General features: G+C 44.9%; 1 protein-coding gene across 2 annotated transcripts in view; it reads right to left on the reverse strand.

The window, feature by feature from the left end:
• Nucleotides 1-24,502, reverse strand: part of tpst1 (tyrosylprotein sulfotransferase 1) — a 62,669-nt gene extending 38,167 nt beyond the window's left edge. For both annotated transcript variants that reach the window (XM_083773543.1, XM_083773542.1), the window contains exons 1-2: nucleotides 23,604-24,502; nucleotides 5,629-5,827 (exon numbers count right to left, since the gene is read on the reverse strand). In XM_083773543.1, the coding sequence (XP_083629669.1) occupies nucleotides 5,629-5,827; nucleotides 23,604-24,448 (1,044 nt within the window). In that variant the 5' untranslated portion in view covers nucleotides 24,449-24,502. The remainder of the gene's footprint in view (nucleotides 1-5,628; nucleotides 5,828-23,603) is intronic.
• Nucleotides 24,503-26,566: the final 2,064 nt, after the last annotated feature.

The raw sequence follows: 26,566 nt of genomic DNA on the forward strand, positions 1-26,566 counted from the left end.
GGGTCGGCGGCACATTACATATAATCTTTGGGGTCCTTGACATGAAATATTGAGAACCACCGATATAGAAACATGAGGTTTTTCAGGGAAAAAAAGGCATTTTAAAAGACATTTTTAAAATGTCGACGACGTCAGGTTAACCAAACATTAGATCCACCGAAATACAGGTTTATTTTTTCCCCATTTCCTAAAAGGAAATGGTTTAGGGGCGTACAACAAGGTGTTGTTACAACAAGGTGTCCGCACGGACAGCAACAATATCAAAGTAATTGCTTTCCGCTCTCCTGACGACGTGCCCTTTAGCAAGAACCGATCTATTGATCCAGTAGAGCTGCTGACAGACCAGCAGTAGAAGACCGGGCAGCTCCCAGGTGTGAATGAGGCTGTGAACCGTACAGTACAGTACAGTACAGTACAGTACAGTACAGTACAGTACAGTACAGTACAGTACAGTACAGTACAGTACAGTACAGTACAGTACAGTACAGTACAGTACAGTACAGTAATCCAAGCTCAGTCAATGGTCCCCTATTACCTTCTTTTCTTCTTTTTTTTTACCCATTTTGACCTGAGATCAGATTCTATAAATGTCTTCTACATCCTGACAGTTTTCTGAGAAAGCCATGTTTCTGTGTCAGTCGTTCTTCGATTTTTCCAAAATGGCAGATCTACAAGCTCGTAGCTTGTAGATCTGCTATTTTTCAAATAGCTAAAGCATAACATAATGCTAACACCAAAAGGTGTTCTCGTCCAGAATGGGTTTTTAAATTACCCCAAGCCATTGTGAGCCCCCCCCTTTTTGAGCGGCGCTAGCACCTCCAATACGTGGCCTTTGAAGAATAATTATGACACAAGTCAATGGGATTTGTAATGGTTGTTGAGGACCTGAGGATGATTCTACAAATGCCTTCTAAAATCCTGACAGTTTTCGGAGAAACCTCATGTTTCTACAGTATATGTCAGTGGTTCTCAAACTATTTCATGTCGAGGACCGCCAGAAATTATATGGAAATCGTCTGCCGACCCACATCTGAAAATATGTTGTTCCAGGGACCCCCTCCCCCCGGAAGCAAAGATTTGAGTTAAAAATGTTCGCTCTGAAAGAATATACATTTCACGATTTTTCAAAAAATAGCAGATCTACAAGCTAGTAGCGCGCCATCTGCTATTTTTTTCCAAACAGCTAAAGCATAGCATAATGCTTTAAACACCAAAAGGGGTTCCCGCCCAAAAAGTGCTTAGGCCGACATTAACACAGGCAGCCACCGTGGGTACTAGCCTGTCACTTCACACGAGTGTGATTGTTGTTGTTTTTGAGTGGTGCAACCACTCCAAGGAACAGCAATGTCCGTGTTCACCTACCCATGTGTTGGTTAATGAGCACCAGTATGACTATTAGTACCAGTAGGGGCGCTGTTGTGCCAGAAACAGAGAGAGAGAGAGAGCTGCACTGTTGCCTGCTAATGCGAGAGATAGAGAGAGAGAGAGAGAGGGGGGGGGGGGGTGCACCACTCAGTTCACACGGGTGTGATTTTTAATTAAAAAATAAAAACATTTGAGAACCACTGCTGTAGTTCCATGTTCATGTAGTTGTTGCTCTATAGTCTGGAGAGAGGGAAGTCTGGAATACTCTGGTGGAGCTGTTGCCCCCCGCGACCCGACTACGGATAAGCGGTTGAAGATGGATGCGGATGGATGCTGTAGTGCAGTTCATCATGCGATGGACGAGACCCCGGAGGGCTCCTGGGGGGGGGGGGGAGCCGTGTAACCAGCCAGCCCGAAGTATACGAGTCATTCCACAACGACATTCTGCAGGAAAGACAAATGTCAGGAAATGCCGCTGCACCCGCCGTCACTGTTTGGACAGAAGAGCTACGGTCTGTCTGGCTGGCTGGCAAACAACACAGGACCACCGGTGTTGTTTTCGTCGACTAAAGGGCAGTCCATACTGTCTCCGACCATCGAACTTTTCGTCGGAAAGCTCCGATACAACTACAACATGACGTCACTCGCAACTTCTGAAACGCATTCCTCCGAATGTTTGTTCTGAAAGCTGCACTCCCAGATGTTGTGACTCGCCGAACTCTACTTCGGAGAAAAAATTCAAGTCTGATCTTTCCGACGAAAAGTTTGGTGGTCGGAGACAGTATGGACTGCCCTTAAAACTATGACAAGAAATGTCTGTCGACTATACCTTTATTTCCACTGACTAAACTAAATGGAAACTTAATTAAAACCAAGCTATGACGACTACAACTAAGACTAAATATATTGTCAATGTAATCAACAAATAAAAACTAGGCTAAAATGTTAGGAAGGGACGAGTGGACAAGAGATCCAGTAGAAGTAATTTTACACTTTTACAATTTTACACTGCATGCTGAAAATAGCCGATCTACAAGCTCGAGCTCTACTTTCAGCAAGTTTAAAATCAACCATTACGACGGCATCAAGGTCCACCAAAATACATTCCAGTCGACTAAATCAACTGTAGATTCAGTCGACTAACATCTTATGACATTTAGTCGACCAAAACTAGACACTAACACTAAAACATTCCAGGTTCAGACTAAAATGTGACTAAATGAAGGTTCATTCCAAAGACTGTGACTAAAACTAAAATAAAAAACAAAAACAAACACCGTTGTGGTCACAAAGACTCAAGAGGACGCATATAGCAGTGAGGTCAGTGTGTCACAACACCGTGCTGATCTATGGATGCTGACAATGCATACTGTAACAGTAACTGCTGTTTGCCCAGGAGGAGGTCGTACACTAAATAGAAACGCACACCTACTCATTAGTGCAATATCAATCAATGTACACTAGTGCACTACTGCTGTCTGTGCGTGCGTATGTGTGTGTGTGTGTGTGTGTGTGTGTGTGTGTGTGTGTGTGTGTGTGTGTGTGTGTGTGTGTGTGTGTGTGTGTGTGTGTGTGTGTGTCGCGTGCGCGAGAGAGTTGAGTGAGTACAACAGAGTAATCAATAACAAGTCATGAAAAGTGGAAACACATTGGGGCTTGAAAACCGCTGCCAATCCCAGCCTCCTTCTTATGTAATCATAACTTGACAATAGCGTTTTCTTACGAGGCAGGCATGAGCAAATGACTCGCAATCTATAATCTGATGTCAAATGATCGAGGTGCTCTGTATGAGCGGTACATTGGATCCCACAAGACATTAAGCATCAACTCTGAAGCGGTGTTGTTTTCGTCAACTAAAACTAAGACGAAAAATGTTCGTCGACTTCCTTTTTCCGCTGAAGAAAACTAAATGGAAACTAAATAGGAAACTATGCCATGGTGACTAAAACTAAGACTAAATGTACTGACAATTTCGTCAACAACTAAAAACTAGACTAAGATGTTAGGAAGGGACTAGTGGACCGGTTGTGAGCTTGTAGATCGGCTATTTTCAGCAAGTGTAAAATCAGTTATTATGACGGCAACAAGGCCCGCCAAAATACATTTTAGTCGACTAAATCACCTGTAGATTTAGTCGACTAAAATATCATGACATTTAGTCGACTGAAACTAGATTAACACTAATTCCAGGTGACTAAAATGTGACTAAAACTAAAATAGAAATTTGCTGCCAAAAACAACACTGCTCTGAAGCAACTCTGGCTTAACTTTGAGGTAACGACCTTTGCAGTCACCTCGTAAAACACAACAGACTTGGATATTTGCCTATACTTACTATGTAGGGAAGCAGGGCTGCTGTTGCCAAAGTGCATACTCTACTGCGGTCACTTTAGCTGACACAATGGGGGGGGGGGGGGGGGGGGGGGGGGGGACATTCACACTGAGTGAATTACAGCGAGATACTCTCGACTCAAGTCACCTGCCCTGTGTTGGACATGTTCACAAGAAGCTATTTAATTCAACAAAAATAAACGAAAAAAAAAAATGTGATGCTGAAATTAAACGCTGTCTGGACCCCGTCCCGTTTACCTTGAAAGAATTCCTTGGCTGCATTGGTGGGAGTGTGGTTGTCGGCCAAGCACACATCTACTGGAACCACAGCCAAGTACAGTAAGAGCCCACGCTGAAAGCTCACATGTCGCATATACAGACTAACGTGCCGCCCCCCCCTCAAAGCTCCATTCTGTTGCTTTAACCCATTCTGACCCGAGATCAGATTCTAAAAATGTCTTCTACATCCTGACAGTTTTCTGAAAAAGCTATGTTTCTATGTCAGTGGTTCTTCAATTTATGGGGGGGGGGGGGGGGGGGAAAGGAAGGAGTGAACCAAGGATAGACCCCTGGGGGATCCCGGGCAATCAAGTGCAATACAGTATAATAGTATATGCTGTTGGGTTTTAAGTGTTAACACCTTACAAACTCCACAGTCCCTCCGAACCTCGTCCACATACAGTAAAGCCATATACAGTCCATGCATCTGCAATACAGATAAAAATAAACTACTCAATTATATGTCCTCTAGCTCGGGTGTGCATACATGAAATCCAACGACTGGGACACGGAGGGCATGTCGTCATCCGATAGCACGTCGGCATGCACCGGGGAAAAAGGATTTTAATAAAATATATTCTGTGCCAAGAATAGCAGCCGTCTTCCAAAGTCAGGAACAACGGCTGACAAGGAGCAAGGGCATCACCGTCGCGCCTCCGCCGAGCAAGCAAGCAAGGCCCAATCATAAGAGACTCCAGGCCTGCCGTCTATAAATAGGTCCAACATATGAGTCACTGAGTTGATGTCATGTACAGCCGTAACATGGTTTATTACATAGCCGTTGACATGACGGAGATACTGTAGGTTTAACACGTTGAAGTGATAATGATTTTCACAAGGCTATATCATTTTACACTCGGGGAGTAGATTTCAAAGACAATATACAGTACAGTATGAAATCATCTGCAGAATGCATATGATGGAGCGCCCATTGTGGTTCCTCCACTCCACTTAGCGTACACTTTACTAATTATTCAGAGGTTGGTGTGAATCCGTGCCCGTCACATTGTCAAACCGTCTCTATTAAATTGTGACTTTGCCCACCTTTAAGCCGAATCCTAGCCGTCTACGGTAAGAACATGAGGAAATCTGTCACTTTCAAATGTTTTTTTGTGTAATGACAACTTGCTCTCTAGTTGCAGAACAAGCTCTGACAGCCTATGAAAAAAAGGTAGGCTAGCTTGAGCCTAACTGTACTTTACTGTATACATTAAGCTAAAATAATAATGTTTTAAAACATACGATAACATTGATAAGGTACCTCGTTAAGCTCCGTTCATTCTCAATGGTGAGAGAGACACAATCTGCTGAAAAAGAACAGATTTTCAGCAGGTGACACGTCGTCATACTAAAGGCTCATTCATAGTCTGGATTTTCTGGTGGTGGGGTGACCATCGCTCCGGTGGTGGGGTGACCACCGGAGCTGAAATAACGTTGAGCGGTGGTGAGTAAAAAACAGAGAGAAGGGCTGGAGCGGTGGCGGTGGTTTGCTCTTCACCGCGGCTCAGTGACGTCATGTTGTAGTTCGGTGGTGGTCACCTCACCACCAAAAATCCAGACTATGAATGAGCCTTAAGGGGCTACGAATGAGGTTTTAGGAGTGTGTGTGTGTGTGTGTGTGAGACCGTGGCTCAGGCCTTCTTTGACACTCACCCGCCGGGTATTGTCCAGGACTTTAGGGTCTGGTCTGCCATAGTTGGGGGGGTTGGCGTGGGGGTCGTAGCCCAGCCTGGACAGCATGGGGGCGATGACGGGCATGTCCCTCAACACGTCGGCAGGGATCTTACCCACCCACTTGGACAAGGCCTCCACGTTGACCGGCTTGATGACCTGGTCTGTGGACCGCTCCACCCTGGCAGAAGAAAAACGGTTTCCTTTTTTAAATATATTTTTTATCCCACGATTTTGTAACCCATTTTTCACCCCTGTGTCAATCATCTAATGTGATCCTGGGCTCTACACACCCTCCACCAACCTAGTCCCCATATATGGGGGACAAGGGGAGAGCAACAGACTTGAACTCATGCTTCCTTCATGCCTGAGTGTCCAAGTTGCTCCTTTACACCTGACAGGGGGGAGTTTCCCTGGTTGGATGTAGCGCGTGGAAGGAACACGTTATTCCAACCAGTTCCTTTCCCCTCCATCAGGTGCCCACGGCTGGCCAGGGGGAGGCAGTTTAGTGGACCAGGATTACTGCATGTTTTTTGTGAGGGTACCTACCCTAGGGGACACGGGGAGAACATGCAAACTCCACACAGAAAGGCCCTTTCGCCAACCCCGCCTTCGGGTATGGGCACTGATGACACAGAGGAGGAAACACACCGCCAGAGCCCACAGCGTCCCGAGCGGGAATCGAACCCAGGACCTTCTAGCTGTGAGGCGACAGCACTACCAACTGTGCCACCGTGCCCCTGAGTTGAGTGTCCCAACGGTTTACGGTATAGGACCTAGCTTCAAAAGACTTTTAGCATAACCCATTTTTGGGCGGGATCAACCCCCTTTTGGTGTTAGCATTATGTTATGCTTTAGCTGTTGAAAAATAGCAGATCTACAAGCTCATAATGCGCCGTCTGCTATTTTTGAAAATTGAAGAACGACTGACATAGAAACATAGCTTTTTCAGAAAACTGTCAGGGTTTAGAAGACATTTTTAGAATCTGATCTCGGGTCAAAATGGGATAATCAGCAGAGAGAGAGAGAGATCTATCTTTATTGTGTAGGCAGCATGTTTCCCATCCTCATTATAATATAAGCATCTGTGAAAATGTGTTAAATTCCACCATGTTGTTAGCATCGTTGGCACAGCTGGTCCTGGCTCCTATAAGACCTTCACTGCAGGCTACCGGTCAAACAAATAATCCACTTCAAAACACTCCTGACCACCTACAAAGCACTAAACAACCTGGCTCCCCTCTGTGACCCCCGGCCCGCTCCCTCAGGTCTGGTGATGCCAACCTCCTCGACATCCCCAAGACCAAACTCCGTACATTGGGGCTTTTGCCTTTGCTGCCCCAACCCTGTGGAATGCCCTCCCTTTAAGGCACTCAGACATGCCTCCACCCTCCAAAAACCGCCCTCAAGACCCACCTTTTCAATATTGCCTTCCCTAGCTAACCCTTTTCACTGTCTTTTAATGTTTTTTATAGCTTTTTTGTTTATTCATCTTTTCTAATAAAGTTGTTTTTATTTTGTTGTTACCTCTGTAATAAAATAGTAGATCTGCTATTTTCAGCAAGTATAAAATCAGTCATTACGACAGCTTCAAGGCCCGCCAAAATACATTTTAGTCGACTAAATCAACTCTAGATTTAGTCGACTAAAATCTTATGATATTTAGTCGACTAAAATTAGACTAACACTAAAACATTCCGGGTGACTAAAATGTGACTAAAAAAGTTAAAACTATTCAAGAGACTATGACTAAAACTAAAATCAAAATTTGCTGTCAAAAACACTGCACAAATCGAATTGCAATCGTGCATACGTATTATAAACCCCACACCTAGAACAGGCCTCCCTCACTGTGATTTGTACAAGAGCTACAACACATCATCAGCGTTTGTGCGTTCGTGAGAGACAGAGAAATAACAACTTGATGCGAAAAGATACTAACAGGGAAATATTGAATACCGGCATGTCCATAACTCAAGATGGGAAGGTGCAAGGCACAATGGACAGTCTCTGACAGTCCATCGTTCCAAATTATACAACAGGTCTTTTCGAGGAAGCAATCTGATTGGTTGAAATGTCTTCTAGCCGTGGTTCAAATGAGCACCACCCCACACCTAAGCAAAACAAATAATTCAGCTGAGAACAGAGGTTCTCCCCAGAGCGCAGCAAACTCGGTGGCTAGGCTAGCTAGTTTATTGGGAAATTTGTGGTCGTAGTGACTTCATCTATCATTAAAAAAAATGATAGCTGTAGTCTAGCAATTTTCTTAGTTTTAAGGCTAACTGTTGTATAATTGCAATATTAGACTCGAGGGTGTAATATGCTTGGAACTGGCTTTTGCCGTCCTGGTGTTTGTTTGGGTGGCCTCGGCAGATTGTATCGAGTACTCTTTTGATACAGATTGTATCGAGTACTCTTTTGATACAGATTGTATCGAGTACTCTTTTGATACAGATTGTATCGAGTACTCTTTTGATACAGATTGTATCGAGTACTCTTTTGATACAGATTGTATCGAGTACTCTTTTGATACAGATTGTATCGAGTACTCTTTTGCCATTTGCTGGAATAAAAGCCTCTTGTGTGTTGGCATCACATTCAGTTTGGTTCTCACCCACACAGTCTATCTGTATACTTCCAAGTATCTCCATCCATGTTACCCTACTCCCTTGCATACCTCAATATGGCAATTCACTTTCCCCCCTAATCCATTTACTTTGCAATTGAATCTTTACACTGCACGGGGCATACTCCTGCATGATTAATAGACCGGGCTGGTTTTGACATCTCTGGAGGACAGAGGAGGCCGTTACTGAGAGACGGGCCGCGGTCCAAACATGCACTCGCAGACAAATGGGGAGGGAATCACTTTAGGTAACTCCACATAGAGCCAAGAGGCTTGCTAAGTGTTGACGTGGAACATAAACTGATGTAGACAGGACTCCGTAGAAACACACTCGCCGCTCTGCTGCAGCGTGGGGGGAGAGTTGGTTATTCTCTTCTTCTCCTCCAGATCATGGAGGAGTAGGACTGGGGAGAGTTTGTGCTGATCACCAGCTTCCTGCCGGGCTACGGGCTAGCCTCTCTGACCCATTTGATGACATTTAGCCTCTCTGACCCATTTGATGACATTTAGCCTCTCTGACCCATTTGATGACATTTAGCCTCTCTGACCCATTTGATGACATTTAGCCTCTCTGACCCATTTGATGACATTTAGCCTCTCGGACCCATTTGATGACATTTAGCCTCTCGGACCCATTTGATGACATTTAGCCTCTCAGACCCATTTGATGACATTTAGCCTCTCGGACCCATTTGATGACATTTAGCCTCTCGGACCCATTTGATGACATTTAGCCTCTCAGACCCATTTGATGACATTTAGCCTCTCTGACCCATTTGATGACATTTAGCCTCTCGGACCCATTTGATGACATTTAGCCTCTCGGACCCATTTGATGACATTTAGCCTCTCGGACCCATTTGATGACATTTAGCCTCTCGGACCCATTTGATGACATTCGCCTCTCGGACCCATTTGATGACATTTAGCCTCTCGGACCCATTTGAGCCTCTCAGAGCCAACATTAAAGAATATTTTGTTTGCTGTATTGATGTTGGTACCATTATGACAGATAACAGGCAAACATTGATCACAATAACAATTCTACGTTCTGTAATTTCTTGTAAATCAAGTAATGCAGCTGTGTAATGTAATTTACATGTAAAATGAAACCAAATGGACCCTTACTTGGGCCACACTCTCAAGAGTTAAAGGTCTATAAGGGTCCATTTGGTTACGAACTCTCCATCATTTAGCTGGTTATTAGTCATTAGTCATTAGTCATTAGTCATTAGTCGGCTTTGTGCCCGACGGCCACGGGGACTGTGGCGCGCACGGCGACGACGACGACAACACGACAGCACTGAGAGGTCTCTAGGACTGTGGTCTGTGTGTTCTTGGGGGGGATAGCAGACACTGAGAGGTCTCTAGGACTGTGGTTTATGTGTTCTTGGGGGGATAGCAGACACTGAGAGGTCTCTAGGACTGTGGTTTATGTGTTCTTGGGGGGATAGCAGACACTGAGAGGTCTCTAGGACTGTGGTTTATGTGTTCTTGGGGGGATAGCAGACACTGAGAGGTCTCTAGGACTGTGGTGTGCTTCCTGCCTAGGGTCCATCTACGTCTCACCAGGTGTGCTGATGATGTGTCTATGCCTCCATATTTGCGCATGGTTTCAGCCCAACGTCTGCCATTGACTTCCATTATTAACATTGAAGTTAAATATATTAATGGTCAAACACCTCCCAACTCCACTAGATCTGTATTTTGGTAAAGTGATGGTAATATAAGGACACATACATTCAAGTATCTGACAATGTATAAAATCACCATACCAACTTAGATGAGGCAATATTGTGTTGTTCTAAAACCTTTTTTTTTATGGGCCCAAACCCCTCCAATGCATGGTGTTTGAAGATTACATCATATGTAAGCCAAGTCTATGGGATTTGTAATGTTTGTTTAGAGCACTTATGACGCGGGAAGCGAACGCAGCTCGTAAATTGCAATAACAACAATTGGAATAAATTACTTACTTTTTTTTTCTTTTTAGTTAGTAATTTTTGTAAGTTTTCTACTGTGTGTGTGTGTGTGTGTGTGTGTGTGTGTGTGTGTGTGTGTGTGTGTGTGTGTGTGTGTGTGTGTGTGTGTGTGTGTGTGTGTGTGTGTGCTACAGCTGCGCCCTCTGGTGGCGGGCGGGTGGTGTCACAGCGGGACAGACAGACAGACAGACAGACACACACACAGACAGACAGACAGACACGATCTGCAGGGTCTCATAGTTAGTGCTCATTGCATTCGCAATCACTGCGTTCGCAACAAGATGACAGTGACACTATAGAACATCCAGGTTATTATACAGTAGCTTTGTATAAAATGAGAAAAGCCCCCTCTCCACGGGTCACATGACCACTTTCCTTCAGGCCTGTGCTCTTAATGGCCTCTGGCCTCTCAATTATTCATGCCAGGCCCTGATGCTCTTCTCTCCCATCCGAGGTGGTGTTCTATATCGCAGAGGGGGCTCATAATAAAGACATTAAGACCACCAGGCAGGCAGCAGCACCATGCGCTGTGGGAGGAGGGATCAAGTAAATAGCACAGCAGGTCTCTCAACTAGTCAAACCCCTCTCCACTGAAATCAAGTAATTGTCGTTAATGGCAAGAGGAAGTCTCGTTCGGGGGGGGGGGGGGGGGGGGGGGGTGGATAGGGACCTGCACACAACAGGGTGGTGGAGGGAGAGAAGGGGAGGAATTAGTGGGCAGCACTCTTATGCCAGGTGCCGTGGGACTTGGATTTAATGCAATACGAGTGAAGTACTTGAGGGGAGGGTGGGGCTCCGGTTTACGATGGTAAAATGCGCCCAGGCTGCCCTGAAGGCCCTGCTTGCAGCAGCCCTCCTCATACATAAAATCACGTCAGTGGCCATTTAGAGATGAGGTATGCTGGAGCGTCTCTCCCCTACAAGGCTCCTCTGACTAATGACCAGACTGGGTAGTACCATGATAAGAAACAGGACTTTTTGTGATGTAAGAGGGGGGGGGGGGGGGGGGGGGGGGAGGCGAGATTCCCCACATGGAATTTAGTTTTACAAGAATACATTCCAGTCTGGATTAAAATATATATATTTAACTGGATTGATTTCATATCTTTTGTGTTTGACGTATTACTTTGTTTTGTTATGTGAACACACAGAGAGCAAAGACCTTGGATGCGCTTGGCCAGTAAAGCTGATTCTGAAGAGAAAAAAACATGATAACACTGAGCTTTTTATCCGTTCTGTGTTGTAAACAAAAACACAGACGGGATGTCTAGCCTGAACCTGGGACTTGAACAGTCTCTCTCTCTCTGTCTGTCTCTCCGTTTTGAAATTCTGCTCGAGAAAACATTTTCAAGAGCTGAGCTGGAAGTGTCAGACCCGATCATGCCTGTTGGATAACCCCACTTTGTCAGAACAATATACAGAGGCCTGGCTCCCTGTGACTTAATATCTTGAAAGAATGGACAATTATTACAATACTGGGGATTTTGTATTATTATAATAATTATTATTATTATATATTTTTTTAGGATGGTATAGGCATAGGATGTCCATACGGCCAACACTTTAGTCTCAAACAAGATATCTCTAGCTGGATTGCCATGAAATATGGATTAATTCAATTAATTATTTTCCTAATGAGGTTGATTTTTTTACCATGAATAAAAGCATCAACCTCCATGAATATGCCACCATCGCCAAATTCATATTTTGATGTGAAATATTGTAGACCCATTTCCACATTATTTGTCATGCTGTATGTCTTGTTTTTCTTTTTACTTAATAAAAATAATTGACCATTCACAAATGAATATAAAATATGAAGTCGTTTTAACCACATTAACCCTGGTGTCTCTATTCTGGGCAAATCATAATAGAACATTAGGCGAAATAGCAGATCACACATGACGTCGTGAGATAGCAGATCAGCCATTTTCGGCAAATTTGGTGTTGAGGGAAAAAAAAGAGGGGACCAAGTCTATGGTACCACGGTCAACAAATTTAAGCATAATAGGGTTTAAGTGGTTTAATTTTCTCTAAGCCCAACAACTGTAGTGTACAGACATGGGTAATATTGTGTCATCAGTTCCTGTCTTAAGACAGTAAGACGCAAGACAGTCTGTCGTGGCAACAGATTATAAACCATACCAGTGCCAATACATGTCAGTGTGTCTCAGCTATATATTGTAAATAAACCAGATATTTTCCCCATTGATTTTTAGATTTCACCTTTGTTTAGGTTTTCTCCTCATTACATTGTATAAGTCATGGATGTTTGAATTTCGTTGATAGTTCAATCCTCACACTACGGTCTACCTAAAAAGCCCCCAGAAAATATCTTCCAAAAACAAAAGTAATTCCACAAGATGGGCTAAACATGCCCGATCACTGGGTACGGTTTTTACCACATGAACCCTTTCGTCCCTATCCATGAAATATGGCACAAAAATGTGTGGCAAATAGCTGATCCCATTGCCTAAAGGGCAATGAGCACGTTGTGAGTTTGTATATTTATCGGCTATTTTCGACAAGAAATTTGGTGTAGTGGACAAAAAGGAGGTTCCCAACCAAGTAGGGGTGCAACGGTTCACAAAAGTATGTTTTGTTATGATTTTTTTTTAAATTATTATTCATGACGTCAAAAACGGTACAATTAGTCATACTGGCATTATAAAGAAAACAAAAACGTCATGGTTCAATTCGATATTTTGGTGTCACGCTTACTTTGTCATTTATAATTTGTTATAGGTCGCATTTGCTATGAAAACTTGCATTTCCCGTCAGTTGATTGGTCCATCACCCCAGGCATGAGCATATATGGGCATGCCTCGTGACATCACGTGACATCATTAGGGATGGAGATAATCAATAATAAGCCAATGTATGGACTATGGAAATGCCCAAATATGGAGATCCCTGATGTCATCAATATTGGTCAGCAACTCTACCTCAAACCCTTCGATCTCCAAACATGAAGCTGTCCTGTTCTGACATTCCATATGTTGATCCTTCCCCATCCATCCTTCCTCTTCAATGTCTCCCTTTTGACTGATACCTGTCCATTTAAACTCTAGACGGGCATGCCCCAAAGTTATTAGTGCAGTGGTAGTGCCGCGCCCGGCATCCGGCGAAAACTAGAGTTCTCAACAGGCCCGAAAATTAAGGCCCGGCCCTACATGGGCCCTCATCAAACCCTGTACACTCAAGACACTGCCCCCGCTGCCACCCTAGAGTTCTCATCAAGCCCCAAAATTAAGAACCCGGCCCTACCTGGGCCCTCATCAAACCCTGTATACACAAGACATTGCCCCCGCTGCCACGCTTAGATCTCGAAATATATGGAGCTGACCTGTTCTGACATTCCATATGTTGATCTGACCACATCAAGCCCTGTACACTCAAGACATGCTCCATGTATGGCCAGTACAGAATTCATTCCATATGTTGATCTGACCCCCCCCCCATGCCAGCGCTCGCCCAGCAGTGTGCCGTCACCTAGGCGGATACGTGCACGCGGCCTCGCCCTATCTTCTCGCCCTCAGGTGTCTTACTGGTGATAAGATTTGAAAATCTAACAAATGTGAAGTTTTTCTTTGCACATTTCTGTTCAAAGTGGGGTTTTTTTTAAAGCACTGTACAAAGTTATTTAAGGGGGCGTTGAAGTAGGTAAAACAAGCGCTCCTCTTCCCCAACACTTCACTGAAAAATAGGGTGGTGTTGTTGTGAAATGAGTATGGTGCACACTACAGCTTAAAGTGTTAGTTCTGCATGAAAGTATAAAATAAATATACAAATATTTCGGTTCATTAAACTCTTCACCGGGTCGGTATTTTACACCCCCTAGTCCCAAATAGACCCCTGGTCAGTGAAGGGTTTTAACTTAAGTGGTTAAAAGTAATGAGGACATTAATGGAAAATATCAAGGGCCCTTGCAGTTCAAGCTCTCCAATGTTCTAGCACCATGGCTGAAGAGCCCCTCAAGTGTCTCCACTGAGTCTGGACATGAAGGACATGGCTGGTAGCATCTCTTTTATTTCACTTGGTTTTGCCTTTTGTTTTAAAGGACCACTTCACCACTTTTCAACCTATCTTCATATAATAGGTCCTCACTATTAATCATGATAAAATGGCACGATATTTTTCTACTCTGTCTCATATAGGAGGGCTGTGGGCAGTTTAGAAACCGTCTTCCAGTGACATCATCATTAGGCAGATTTGTTTTTAAACAAGACAGGACTAGAAAGCCTGCCGTTTCTATTAGCTTGTATTCCCCATCGATGAATACACTGGAAGACGGTTTCTGAACTGCCCACAGCCCTCCTATGAGACAGACAGAGTAGGAAAAAATTGCGCCATTTTTTCTTGATTATTAGTGAGGACCTATTATATGAAGATAGGTTGAAAAGTGGTGAAGTGGTCCTTTAACCTTTTTGTCTCACTCAGCATTTACACATGAAATTAGTTGTATGCCAGAGTTACATTTATGTTAAGAGCTGTGCGATATTACAATAAGTAAATGGCACGATGAACCCTAATCAACCTGCAACAGGACAAATAGTTGCCAAGAAACCAATTTCGTGCTTCAGAAACTAGGATACCAGAAAATAATCAAAACCTAGCATCTGCTAGATGCTAAATAAATCGTATTAAAATTTGTGATAAATCAAAAACTAATCTAAATAACAGAACATACGACCAAGAAACCACCGTAGTAGATCTGAATCCGTATCAATATAATATAAATATTTTGCACGATGAGATTATATATTGTCCGGGTAACGGGGTTTGGTTATTATATCGTGATAAAGTTTAGCCTAGGAGTAGGCTGTTCTAGGAGTGTAGGCTGTTCTAGCCGAATGAAATAAAACATCTCCAAATGTAAACAAAGAAACCTTGGTAATAGTCCAATTATTAATATTGAGGTATTCCGTTTTTTTTATTTATTGTGATGTGATTTTGTCAACATTGTCCACATCTAATTTATGACTTATATTTATTTAAAAATAAATAAAAATAAAAATAGCGGCACCGAGTGCCGTGCTACGAGCTTGTAGATCTGCTATTTCTGTAAAATCGTGAACATGTGGAGCAAATCTTTGAATGTATATTCTTTCAGATATTTTTCTTTCTTTTTTTAACTCAAATCATTGTTTCTGGAGGGTCCCTGGAACAACATATTTTCAGATGGTGATCCGTGGGCAATTACATATTATTTGTTGGGTTCCTTGACATGAAATATTGAGCACCACTGATATAGAATCATAGGTATTTCAGAAAATTGAATTATATTTCGAAGTCGGGTCTAAATGGGATAATTAATCTGGTAAAACAAAAAAAGCTGCACCTCTTTCCACATAAATACCCTGACAGTAATCCTGATGGTTATTAGTGTGATTACACTATTGGCATCACAGCCTCAGTCGATACAGAGCAGACATGGAAGCTAGACAGCTAGCGTAAACAGTAGGGGATAAGAATGAAAGATGAGGTAGAGATAAACAGGGCAAAAATCTATGGCGCGCGCGCACGCACACACACACACAGTCACACACGCGCACGCACACACACAAACACACACACACCTCCCATGATGAAGAAAAAATATCACACCATAATGTGAAGTGAGCGATGCCTTTAGAGTCGAGCACTAGAATTGTTGACCTCTGAGTTTTATTATTATTATTATTATTATTTTATTTTTTTGCGTTAGACCCAGCTTCCCATCATGCACTGGAAATAGTTGTAGACCTAGTTCAGTGTGGAGCTCCTCAGTGCCGCTTGAAGGTATAGGTCACCCAGTGGTATTGCAGCTGTCCGTAGTATACAGACATATACATAAGTACATACATACGTACATACATACGGTCATAGGGACACACGTAGCCCTGCATTGGAGCGGTTGGCACGGCTCAAAAATAATAATAATTTAAAAAAGCCAATTAATGAGGAAGTGAGCTCTGTCTCTGTGATGTCCCGTTGCGTGGGGGAAGCTGCAGACTGTTGGCTGATGACTTCCTATTGTTTATCATCATTAGCGCAATGACCCGGTCATCGCCAATTATCTACCCCAATCACTCTTCATCAGACTCTCCACCACAGCATCTCTGTGGTACTAACAATGTGACTGCATGGTGGAACTAGCAGCGATGCATCAGCATTTAGCCTCGATACCCAGGCTTTCATTTCCGTCGGCGCGCAAAAACAAAACAAAAAAAGCCCGGAGGAACGCATTATCATTGGCCGCTCTGGGCTAGAAGTGGGAGGAAGTCAACCCTTCCGGGGTGGGCGTCGCTCCAAATGATGTGACGTACTGTAGCGCTGTACTGGGGGGGGGGATCTGACAGATCGGTAAGATCCAATCAGGGCGTGCGTAAATCTCTGCCGCGAGCCGCCCCTCCAGAACAGAAACCTTTAGCACGTTAGCTCAGGCTATACGTCAGCATTTTGCGAGATGGGATGCATATCCATATCTGTATGTGTCTGGCCGCAGGTCGGTGGAGGACGCACCAAATTGCTGGTTCCACTCTGGTACTGTAGATACTAACGGGTACCTCACTGGGTACACTAACATGGATACGGTACCTCACTGGGTACTCTAACATGGATACGGGTACCTCACTGGGTACACTAACATGGATACGGGTACCTCACTGGGTACTCTAACATGGATACGGGTACCTCACTGGGTACTCTAACATGGATACGGGTACCTCACTGGGTACACTAACATGGATACGGTACCTCACTGGGTACACTAACATGGATACGGGTACCTCACTGGGTACACTAACATGGATACGGTACCTCACTGGGTACACCAACATGGATACGGGTACCTCACTGGGTACACTAACATGGATACGGTACCTCACTGGGTACACTAACATGGATACGGGTACCTCACTGGGTACACTAACATGGATACGGTACCTCACTGGGTACTCTAACATGGATACGGGTACCTCACTGGGTACACTAACATGGATACGGTACCTCACTGGGTACTCTAACATGGATACGGTACCTCACTGGGTACTCTAACATGGATACGGGTACCTCACTGGGTACACTAACATGGATACGGTACCTCACTGGGTACACTAACATGGATACGGGTACCTCACTGGGTACACTAACATGGATACGGTACCTCACTGGGTACTCTAACATGGATACGGTACCTCACTGGGTACTCTAACATGGATACGGGTACCTCACTGGGTACTCTAACATGGATACGGGTACCTCACTGGGTACACTAACATGGATACGGGTACCTCACTGGGTACACTAACATGGATACGGGTACCTCACTGGGTACACTAACATGGATACGGTACCTCACTGGGTACACTAACATGGATACGGGTACCTCACTGGGTACTCTAACATGGATACGGTACCTCACTGGGTACACTAACATGGATACGGTACCTCACTGGGTACACTAACATGGATACGGGTACCTCACTGGGTACTCTAACATGGATACGGGTACCTCACTGGGTACACTAACATGGATACGGTTACCTCACTGGGTACACTAACATGGATACGGGTACCTCACTGGGTACACTAACATGGATACGGGTACCTCACTGGGTACTCTAACATGGATACGGGTACCTCACTGGGTACTCTAACATGGATACGGGTACCTCACTGGGTACACTAACATGGATACGGTTACCTCACTGGGTACACTAACATGGATACGGGTACCTCACTGGGTACACTAACATGGATACGGGTACCTCACTGGGTACTCTAACATGGATACGGTACCTCACTGGGTACTCTAACATGGATACGGGTACCTCACTGGGTACACTAACATGGATACGGTACCTCACTGGGTACACTAACATGGATACGGGTACCTCACTGGGTACTCTAACATGGATACGGTACCTCACTGGGTACACTAACATGGATACGGGTACCTCACTGGGTACACTAACATGGATACGGTACCTCACTGGGTACACCAACATGGATACGGGTACCTCACTGGGTACACTAACATGGATACGGGTACCTCACTGGGTACTCTAACATGGATATGGGTACCTCACTGGGTACACTAACATGGATACGGGTACCTCACTGGGTACACTAACATGGATATGGGTACCTCACTGGGTACACTAACATGGATACGGTACCTCACTGGGTACACTAACATGGATACGGTACCTCACTGGGTACACCAACATGGATACGGGTACCTCACTGGGTACACTAACATGGATACGGGTACCTCACTGGGTACACTAACATGGATACGGGTACCTCACTGGGTACACTAACATGGATACGGTACCTCACTGGGTACACTAACATGGATACGGGTACCTCACTGGGTACTCCAACATGGATACGGTACCTCACTGGGTACTCTAACATGGATACGGGTACCTCACTGGGTACACTAACATGGATACGGGTACCTCACTGGGTACACTAACATGGATATGGGTACCTCACTGGGTACACTAACATGGATATGGGTACCTCACTGGGTACACTAACATGGATACGGTACCTCACTGGGTACACTAACATGGATACGGTACCTCACTGGGTACTCTAACATGGATACGGGTACCTCACTGGGTACACTAACATGGATACGGTACCTCACTGGGTACTCTAACATGGATAGGGGTACCTCACTGGGTACACCAACATGGATACGGTACCTCACTGGGTACACTAACATGGATACGGTACCTCACTGGGTACACTAACATGGATACGGGTACCTCACTGGGTACTCTAACATGGATACGGTACCTCACTGGGTACACTAACATGGATACGGTACCTCACTGGGTACTCTAACATGGATACGGGTACCTCACTGGGTACACTAACATGGATACGGTACCTCACTGGGTACTCTAACATGGATACGGGTACCTCACTGGGTACACTAACATGGATACGGGTACCTCACTGGGTACACTAACATGGATACGGGTACCTCACTGGGGTACTCTAACAACAGCTACAGTGAGTACTTTGACAACGGGTATGAGTATTGCATAACCAGCAGGCATGCATTCCCAACTTGTGCAGTTCCCTTAGTATAGTCTCTGGGCCCTATAGCGTACATGCCAGAGACCCTAAATCCGTAATTTGGGGATGGTAGCATTGCGTAAGAGGCGTTCCCTCGTAAAGATTACTATCTTGCACCCCAGCCTAAATCCGTTACATTATATGCACAGGTGTGGTTTGGGGCGTTACAATAATGAAACCAATCACCGTGCCACATGCCATTTGCCTTTAAGAGAAGACCATTATCCATTAGAGATATCTTGCCTTACACTATGGCCCATGGAAGAGACACGCCCGTCGATGCCTTGGAATACATTTATACTTGATACAGACTAGGGTTGTTTGTGTGTCCAGTCCATAGACTGTAAAAAAAATATGGACAAAGCGTTCCCCGGGTCTAACATGGACGTAAAATGAAGCCTGTAATTCCTTGCACTGTAAGTCGCCATATTTCTAGATCCGTTTGGTCCCAGCTGGCCATTGGCTGGCTCCGTTTGGGCCCAGCTGGCCATTGGCTGGCCCAGACAACGAGGCGGGACTTCCCCCCTTACTCTTTGTTGGTTTTTATTTTGACTGAACGGGGGGTGGCTCCCGTTAATTTTTTTAATAAATGGGACCATAATCTTCCAAAAAGAATATTATGACATGAGAAATGAGACTTTAAACTAGTGACTGGAAGCAGAAAGTATTCATGACCATGTTTATTAAGGTAATACAGTCTAGGTGAAGTTGGGCCCAAATACATGGACTTCTATGGAGCCCAATGACAGCGCCACACAGTGGCTTCACGAAATATCTGTCTGACTGCCCCCCTGGTCCAGTCGCCTCTATCCATCATCCACGTTTCCACTCCGCGACCAACACAGTCTCACTCGCAATAAAGCAGGGACTTTGTGCTGAACCCCCAACCCCCTCTGCCCTCGATAAATTATAAAATTAAAGGTCAGGCTCCTGTAAATGAAGGCATTATTTATTTTAGATTAAGGATTATTTTTATTTTCCTTTTGGTCGTTATAAAGTCTGTAAACTATATGTAGGCCAAGAGATAAATGTACGATGATGCAGCTTGCAAAGGGAATCATTGTTATTGTTGGACACATCTTTTGTCAACTCAGCCAACTGATGACTAATAATTACCAGACAGTTGGCTGAATATGCCAAGTTTTAAAATGAGAATTGACAACCAGTTATAAAAAGGAGTAGAGTACTGTAATATGAAGCTGTACGTTTATATAACTAATAGTACACCGGCTCAGATGTGACCAGAGATACTTGCTCTGATACCAGATTAGAGCAAAGCTCTGGAAACCCAAATAGTGAAAATAGCAGATCTACAAGCTCACAGCGTGTTGCAATTGTGGCGCATTGTGAGCTTGTAGATCGTCTATTTGTACTACTTCTTAGTAATCGCAGCGGTTCAGTCTCTATCCTTCTTTATACTCTATGGTGCCGACCCAGTGTTTTGGAACCAGTGGATTAGAGGCCACTAAGCCCATTTCCAAACACAAGGACCATACAGGAAGGGCTGATATCATACATGCAGCTTTACCAGATACAGCACGTGTCTGGCTCTGACTTGCCGTGCCCAGTACAGTGTCTGAGCCTCGTCCTCAGCTATTCCCATGACTTCATCTAGCGGTTGAAGCATGAATCAGGTCCAGGGCTTGGCATCGGTTTCCAGGTCATAGGTCAAACACATAAGGATTCAACATTACACAGACATCTGGCTTAGCCTGAAAGTGTTTTTTTTTCCTCCATATTCTTTTTTACTATCGGAATCAGTAAAAGTCGGTATCGGCAACTCAGACTTCAATTGACAAAGAAAATTCAAATTGGTGCGTCGCTAAAAATGAAGCGTCCCAACGAATATTGAAATGGTGTTCCAAATAGCAACGTGTCGAATGAGCGCCTCGATATTTGAATATATGGAGCCAGCCTTGCAGAAGTTGCAGTGTATCAAACCCGCTGTGCATAATTCTGGTGTAATCGGTCTAACCCTCGTTTCACTTTTAGCTGAATAAAGTCTGGGAAGGGAAAACGTAAGTATAAATGAAACAATAAACTGTAGAACAGTAAATTTAATTTAAATAGCAGCTCTCTCACAACACACCTTGAGCATATAGATCTACTATTTTGCCATTTGTCGTACGATGATGTATACAACAATTGTAAGAGGTTAACTCATGTCTAGAACAAAGACAAATCTCTCTGTTTTTTTATACATTTAACAGAACAAAAAGGCCCTTCTGGGCTGGGGTCATGGAGAACATTCTACGTGCAACACAAGGAGGAATAAAGGGAAGGAAAAGGGGGAAATGAAAAGGAGAAAGAAATGGGAGGTGAAATATGTCTCCAATTAACATATTCTACCAGAAGAAGTCGACTCCTCAGCACTTTCACTTTGGAGAGAAAGAACATGAGACGGTCGTGAAAAAAAAGTTTCGGGACCAGATTGAAAAAGGAAATTTGCTCAATGGGTGCTCGTAAGCCTTTCATTAAAAGCCACGAGCCGACGGCAATAACAACATCTGAGCCAAATGTCTACAGGACTTCCAACGCTACGTGGTGGGAAGCAGGAGTGCGTGATTCAAAAAGGGGAAGAAACGGGGGGCTGCACACCCCATGTTTCCTCAACAACTTCCAGGGACGGACTTCCTAATAAGTTACGGAAGAGAACCCAAAACAACTGTGCCAGGAGCCAAGTCCATTAAGAGAGAGAGAGAGAAAGAGAGAGAGGTGGTGGGGTGGGGGTATAGCGTGATTTAAATTTATTTCGTTTCATTACTCTCAGGGGTCTAATGAGTGCCTCTCTCAACCACATGTAGCACTGGGGACATTACATTCCTAAATTGTGAGTAATGATGGATTAAAACACACAAGGCATGTATATTTTGAGCTGTCCGGCCACCATGTTTGAGCCCCCTGCTTCTCCTATCTGCCACTGTTGTGTATAAATGTTTTAAGTGTAGCCAACATATTTCTTTTTACTCCCATGCCATCAGCGTATTCTTCATTCCTCGTCCCTCTAGGCATCCAAGCTGCAAGCCGTTAGAAGTGAGTGGGCAAGCCCAGGCACATTTGTATAGTCCTGGGAATGTGATATGATATCACTCGACCTGTTCACCGTACAGACAAAATTCTGTATATAAACACCTAATATTAACCCATTTTGGGGCGGGAACCACGTTTGGTGTTTAACCGAACGGTTAAATTATGTAAAACTGTAGCCATTGAAAAATAGCAGATCTACAAGCTCGTAGCACGGCACTGAGTGCCGCGCTACAAGCTTGTGGATCTGCTATTTTTTGAAAAATCGTGAAAATGTGTCGCAAATATATATTGTCGCAAATATATATTCTTTCAGAGCCAAAGTTTTTAACTAAAATCTTTGCTTCTGGGGTGTCCCTGGAACAACATATTTTACATATAATCTTGGGGGTCCTTGACATGAAAATGTTTGAGAACGACTGACATGGAAAACTGTCATGATTTAGAAGACATGTTTTGAATCGTTCCCATGGTCAAAATGGGTTAACTCAACTCGTATAGGCCACAGCGTTTGCAGAGGCAGTATCTCATGAAAAGGAATTAGTCTCCATGAGACTCATTGCCTGTTCTCATTATCAGGGTCGTACATTCATCACCGTTCATGGCAGCAGAGGACGTCCAAGAAGCAAGACAAAGGACGGAACCTGCATTCTTGTGTGGAAACGGTAGGTAACCTTCACTGAACATCAGGAGTAGTGTGACACTCTTGTTCAAATGGTAGGCAGAGTTTTATGGCTAGGGATGTCACGATCATGATTTTTTTCGTTCTTAGGAGATTAGCAGGAATAAAAATGACCGTTTGGCTTTTAGGTTTCCTTCATTAAAGTTGCACATGACAGATCATGACATGTTTAACCATCTCTACCGCTAGCTGTTAGCATAAACTCCAGTTCCGGGGGCCAGCATACGTGTTCACTTTAAATAGTGAGAGTGGAGAAAAATCTATACACTAGTGAATCTCTCAAAAATGTAAAACATTGAGAATAGTTTGTCTCAGCTTGTTTTGTCTCTTGATTGTATCTATCTAGCTAATGACCAGATTTGTTCACAGTCACATGATCAGGACTTTCTGGGATTAAGAAATTATGTGATATCAGGAGAAGGAGAAATCTTTTTCCTTGTGACTTGACTTAGCAACTTACTATCTGCATTGGGGAAACAAGGAGAACAAATGTTTTCAAACTCTCTAAAGACCATAATATCAGGACTTCATGGTTGGGGGATTTGTCAAGCATTATACTTACTTGGAAAGAGATACTCCTCCCGCTTTTCCGATAAGCTCTTCGTGGTGGAGCACGGCGTCGTTCCAGGGAATGTCGAGGAAGTTCAGCAGCGTCCTCATCCACTTCTCGGGATGCAGGACGAGCTGCTCGTAGTGCATGGGCAGGCACTTGTCCGCCGCCTCCAGGCACTGAGTGTACATGGTCTCGATGGCCCGGTTCCACTTGGTCAGGCAGTCCCGGTAGCTGCCCAGGTCGAAGCCGGCGATGGTCACCTTCCGGGAGATCATGGAGTGGACCGAGGCGCGCCCGTCGCGGATCATGAGCACGAACTTGGCGCCGGGGAAGATCTTGGCCAGGTAGGACAGCGACTTGAGCGCAAAGGGGTCCTTGTTGCAGAGGAAGTTGGCCTGCTCGCCGTGCTTGACGATGATCTCCAGCAGGAAGGCCTGCATGGCGGCGTCCAGGACCTCGTCCGTCACGCCCGCCTCGTCCAGGCGCATCTTCTCGCGGCCCGAGCGGCTCCACATCTGCTTCATGGCCAGGATGCGCGGGATGACGCGCGTCTCCTCGCCGCAGCGCACCTCCGGGTGGGCGTCCATCATGGCGCGCATCAGCGTGGTGCCGCTGCGGGGAACGCCGCCGATGAAGATGAGCGGCATGTCCTTGTTGTAGATGAACGGCGTGCTGAGGTTCTGGCCGCCGCCGCCGCCCGTCCGCAGGGTGGTGCGCGGGAGCACGCCGCCCGGGTAGCTGCGCTCCTCCACGCGGTGGTGGCACTCCATGGCGTGGCGGCCCAGGTAGAAGACGGTGACGGAGCTGATGACCAGGCAGGCCACCAGGAGGTTCTGCTTCAACTTCCCGATCATCGTTGCAGGCCTAAAAAAAAGGTGTGTGGGGGGGGGGGGGGGCTAGGCAGAAGGACTGCCCAGGGGCACTTAAAGGGGAGGAGGGAGGGGGGGGGGGGGTGATGGGGGGGGGAACAATGGAGACTAGCTTCCTTCAAGGTAGGCTGCTGGGGACCTTGCGGGGATCCAGTTCCCTGGTGCACAGTGGTTGCCGAGTTTCCTGCTCCATGGGGCCTGAAGGACGACACAGAAACAAGAGATGCGCATTTAGCGATAATAAAAAAGCATTAATAACTTGCAACATTCATGTCCTTTCTTTTCTCCTGCAAAGCTAACCCATTCAGAACGGGAACCCCATTGTGGTGTTTTTAAGCATCATGTTATACTTTCGCTATTGGAAAATTAGCAGATCTATACGAGCTTGCAGATCTGCCATTTTTTTTAAGATCTGTGAAAATGTGGAGCCAATCTTTGAATATATATTCTTTCCGAGCGAACAATCTTTATTTCTGGAACTACATATTTTCAGATGAGGGTCCGCATCCAAATAAAGATAATTCGGGGGTCCTTGACATGAAACGGTTTGAGCACCCTGACATAGAAAAATTGCTTTTTCAGAAAACCGTTTAGGATTTAGAATAATCATCCTCAGGTCTAAAAACGGCAAAAAAGGCAAAAGAGAAAAACTGACGTGACAAATTATTTTTTACGCAGTTCTACGTTGACAAATGCCACAGCCACTCTGCTGCTATTAGAGTACACACATGAAAAGCATCCATCTGAGAGCAAATCTACAGAGAGAGCAGTCGGATAAACCAAGTAATCAGCACATTCCCTCCTATCGGACTGGCCTTTTGATCTCAAGCCAACCAGACTTTGCAGCCCTGCAGCAGAGAGAAGAAAGAAAGAAATATGCCTTGCATCGTTGAGTCGTTGTAAAACTTCGACAGGCTCAATTATGGTCAGGGAGTCAACCCAGTCCAGACCACTTGAATGAACTATTCCCCTGAGGGGGGGATTCAAAAACCAACGTGAGACACTTGGCTCACTGGATGATTAGCAGTGTGCAAGAATCCCTGAAGAGTGAAGACGCAAAAGAAATCCTAATGTTCAACAAGTGCAGCTCCTGCTCCTAGACCTAGATGTTCATATATCCAGGCGGAGATATAGCTCCATTTCTCAACCATCCTTGACAGCACATTGCTTATGTGTGACAGGAATGAGCCCTGGAGTCTTTCTCAGCCTCTAATTTGGCCATGGGCAAGCATACTTAAATATGTTAGGGTACAACACACATCATACACACCGCAAATAAAGCATCCACACCACAGTAGTGCGCTTGGCTGAGATGGTCTCTCTGCTGTTGCATGCTGCTGCTGCTGGGGAATGAGGCAGCTTATAGTGGCTGCTGGCTCAGTAGAGGCCTGTTTTGTTGGGAGGTCTTTCCCGGGTATGTATGCATGCATGCGTGGGGTGAGGTGGGGTTGAAAAAGGGTGAAGGAGAAGAAGGACGAGGCTGACGCAGCAGGGCAACACGCCGGTACAGCTGGAGTCCTCATCATGCTGCACTCGCGCAAGCCGCTGCTAAGTGCCAACGACTCTTAAGTTTTAGCAGAGAAAAACTGGGGTGTTACCCGCCCCACTTCTTCCTCACTCATGGGCTGCACACACAGTAAAGAGCTGTGACTGTGACTTTGGATCTGCATAAGCCTCCTCTGGACAAAAAAAACGGGGAGAAAACCCAGAATTCGGGCCCCGCCTGCCCTGCAGCTCAACCAGCTCGCCTCCGCTCCACATAAAAAAAAAAAAAAAAAAAAAAACACGGTTCAAACCAGGCTCACTGCATCTGTGACATAATGTTGCACCCGAGTGGAACATGTTTGTGTGAGCTTTGGAAATGTAAGCGTGTACGACGTGATAACGGCAACAGGCGACCTGACATTTTAGAAACTTTATTTTGTCTCCGCAATGTATGCGTCATTAAGAAGAGTGCCGTCGCCACATAGCCGACTGTGTGCGAACAAAAGGAGTATGATATCATCAACGACAACGGGGCCTGCAGTGTTGTTTTCGTCGACTAAAACTGAGACGAAAAATGTTCGTCGCAATGGAAACTAATCGATGGTGACTAAAACTAAG

The sequence above is a fragment of the Protomyctophum parallelum genome, assembly GCF_964188405.1.
Source record: "Protomyctophum parallelum genome assembly, chromosome: 9".
Classification (NCBI taxonomy): domain Eukaryota; kingdom Metazoa; phylum Chordata; class Actinopteri; order Myctophiformes; family Myctophidae; genus Protomyctophum; species Protomyctophum parallelum.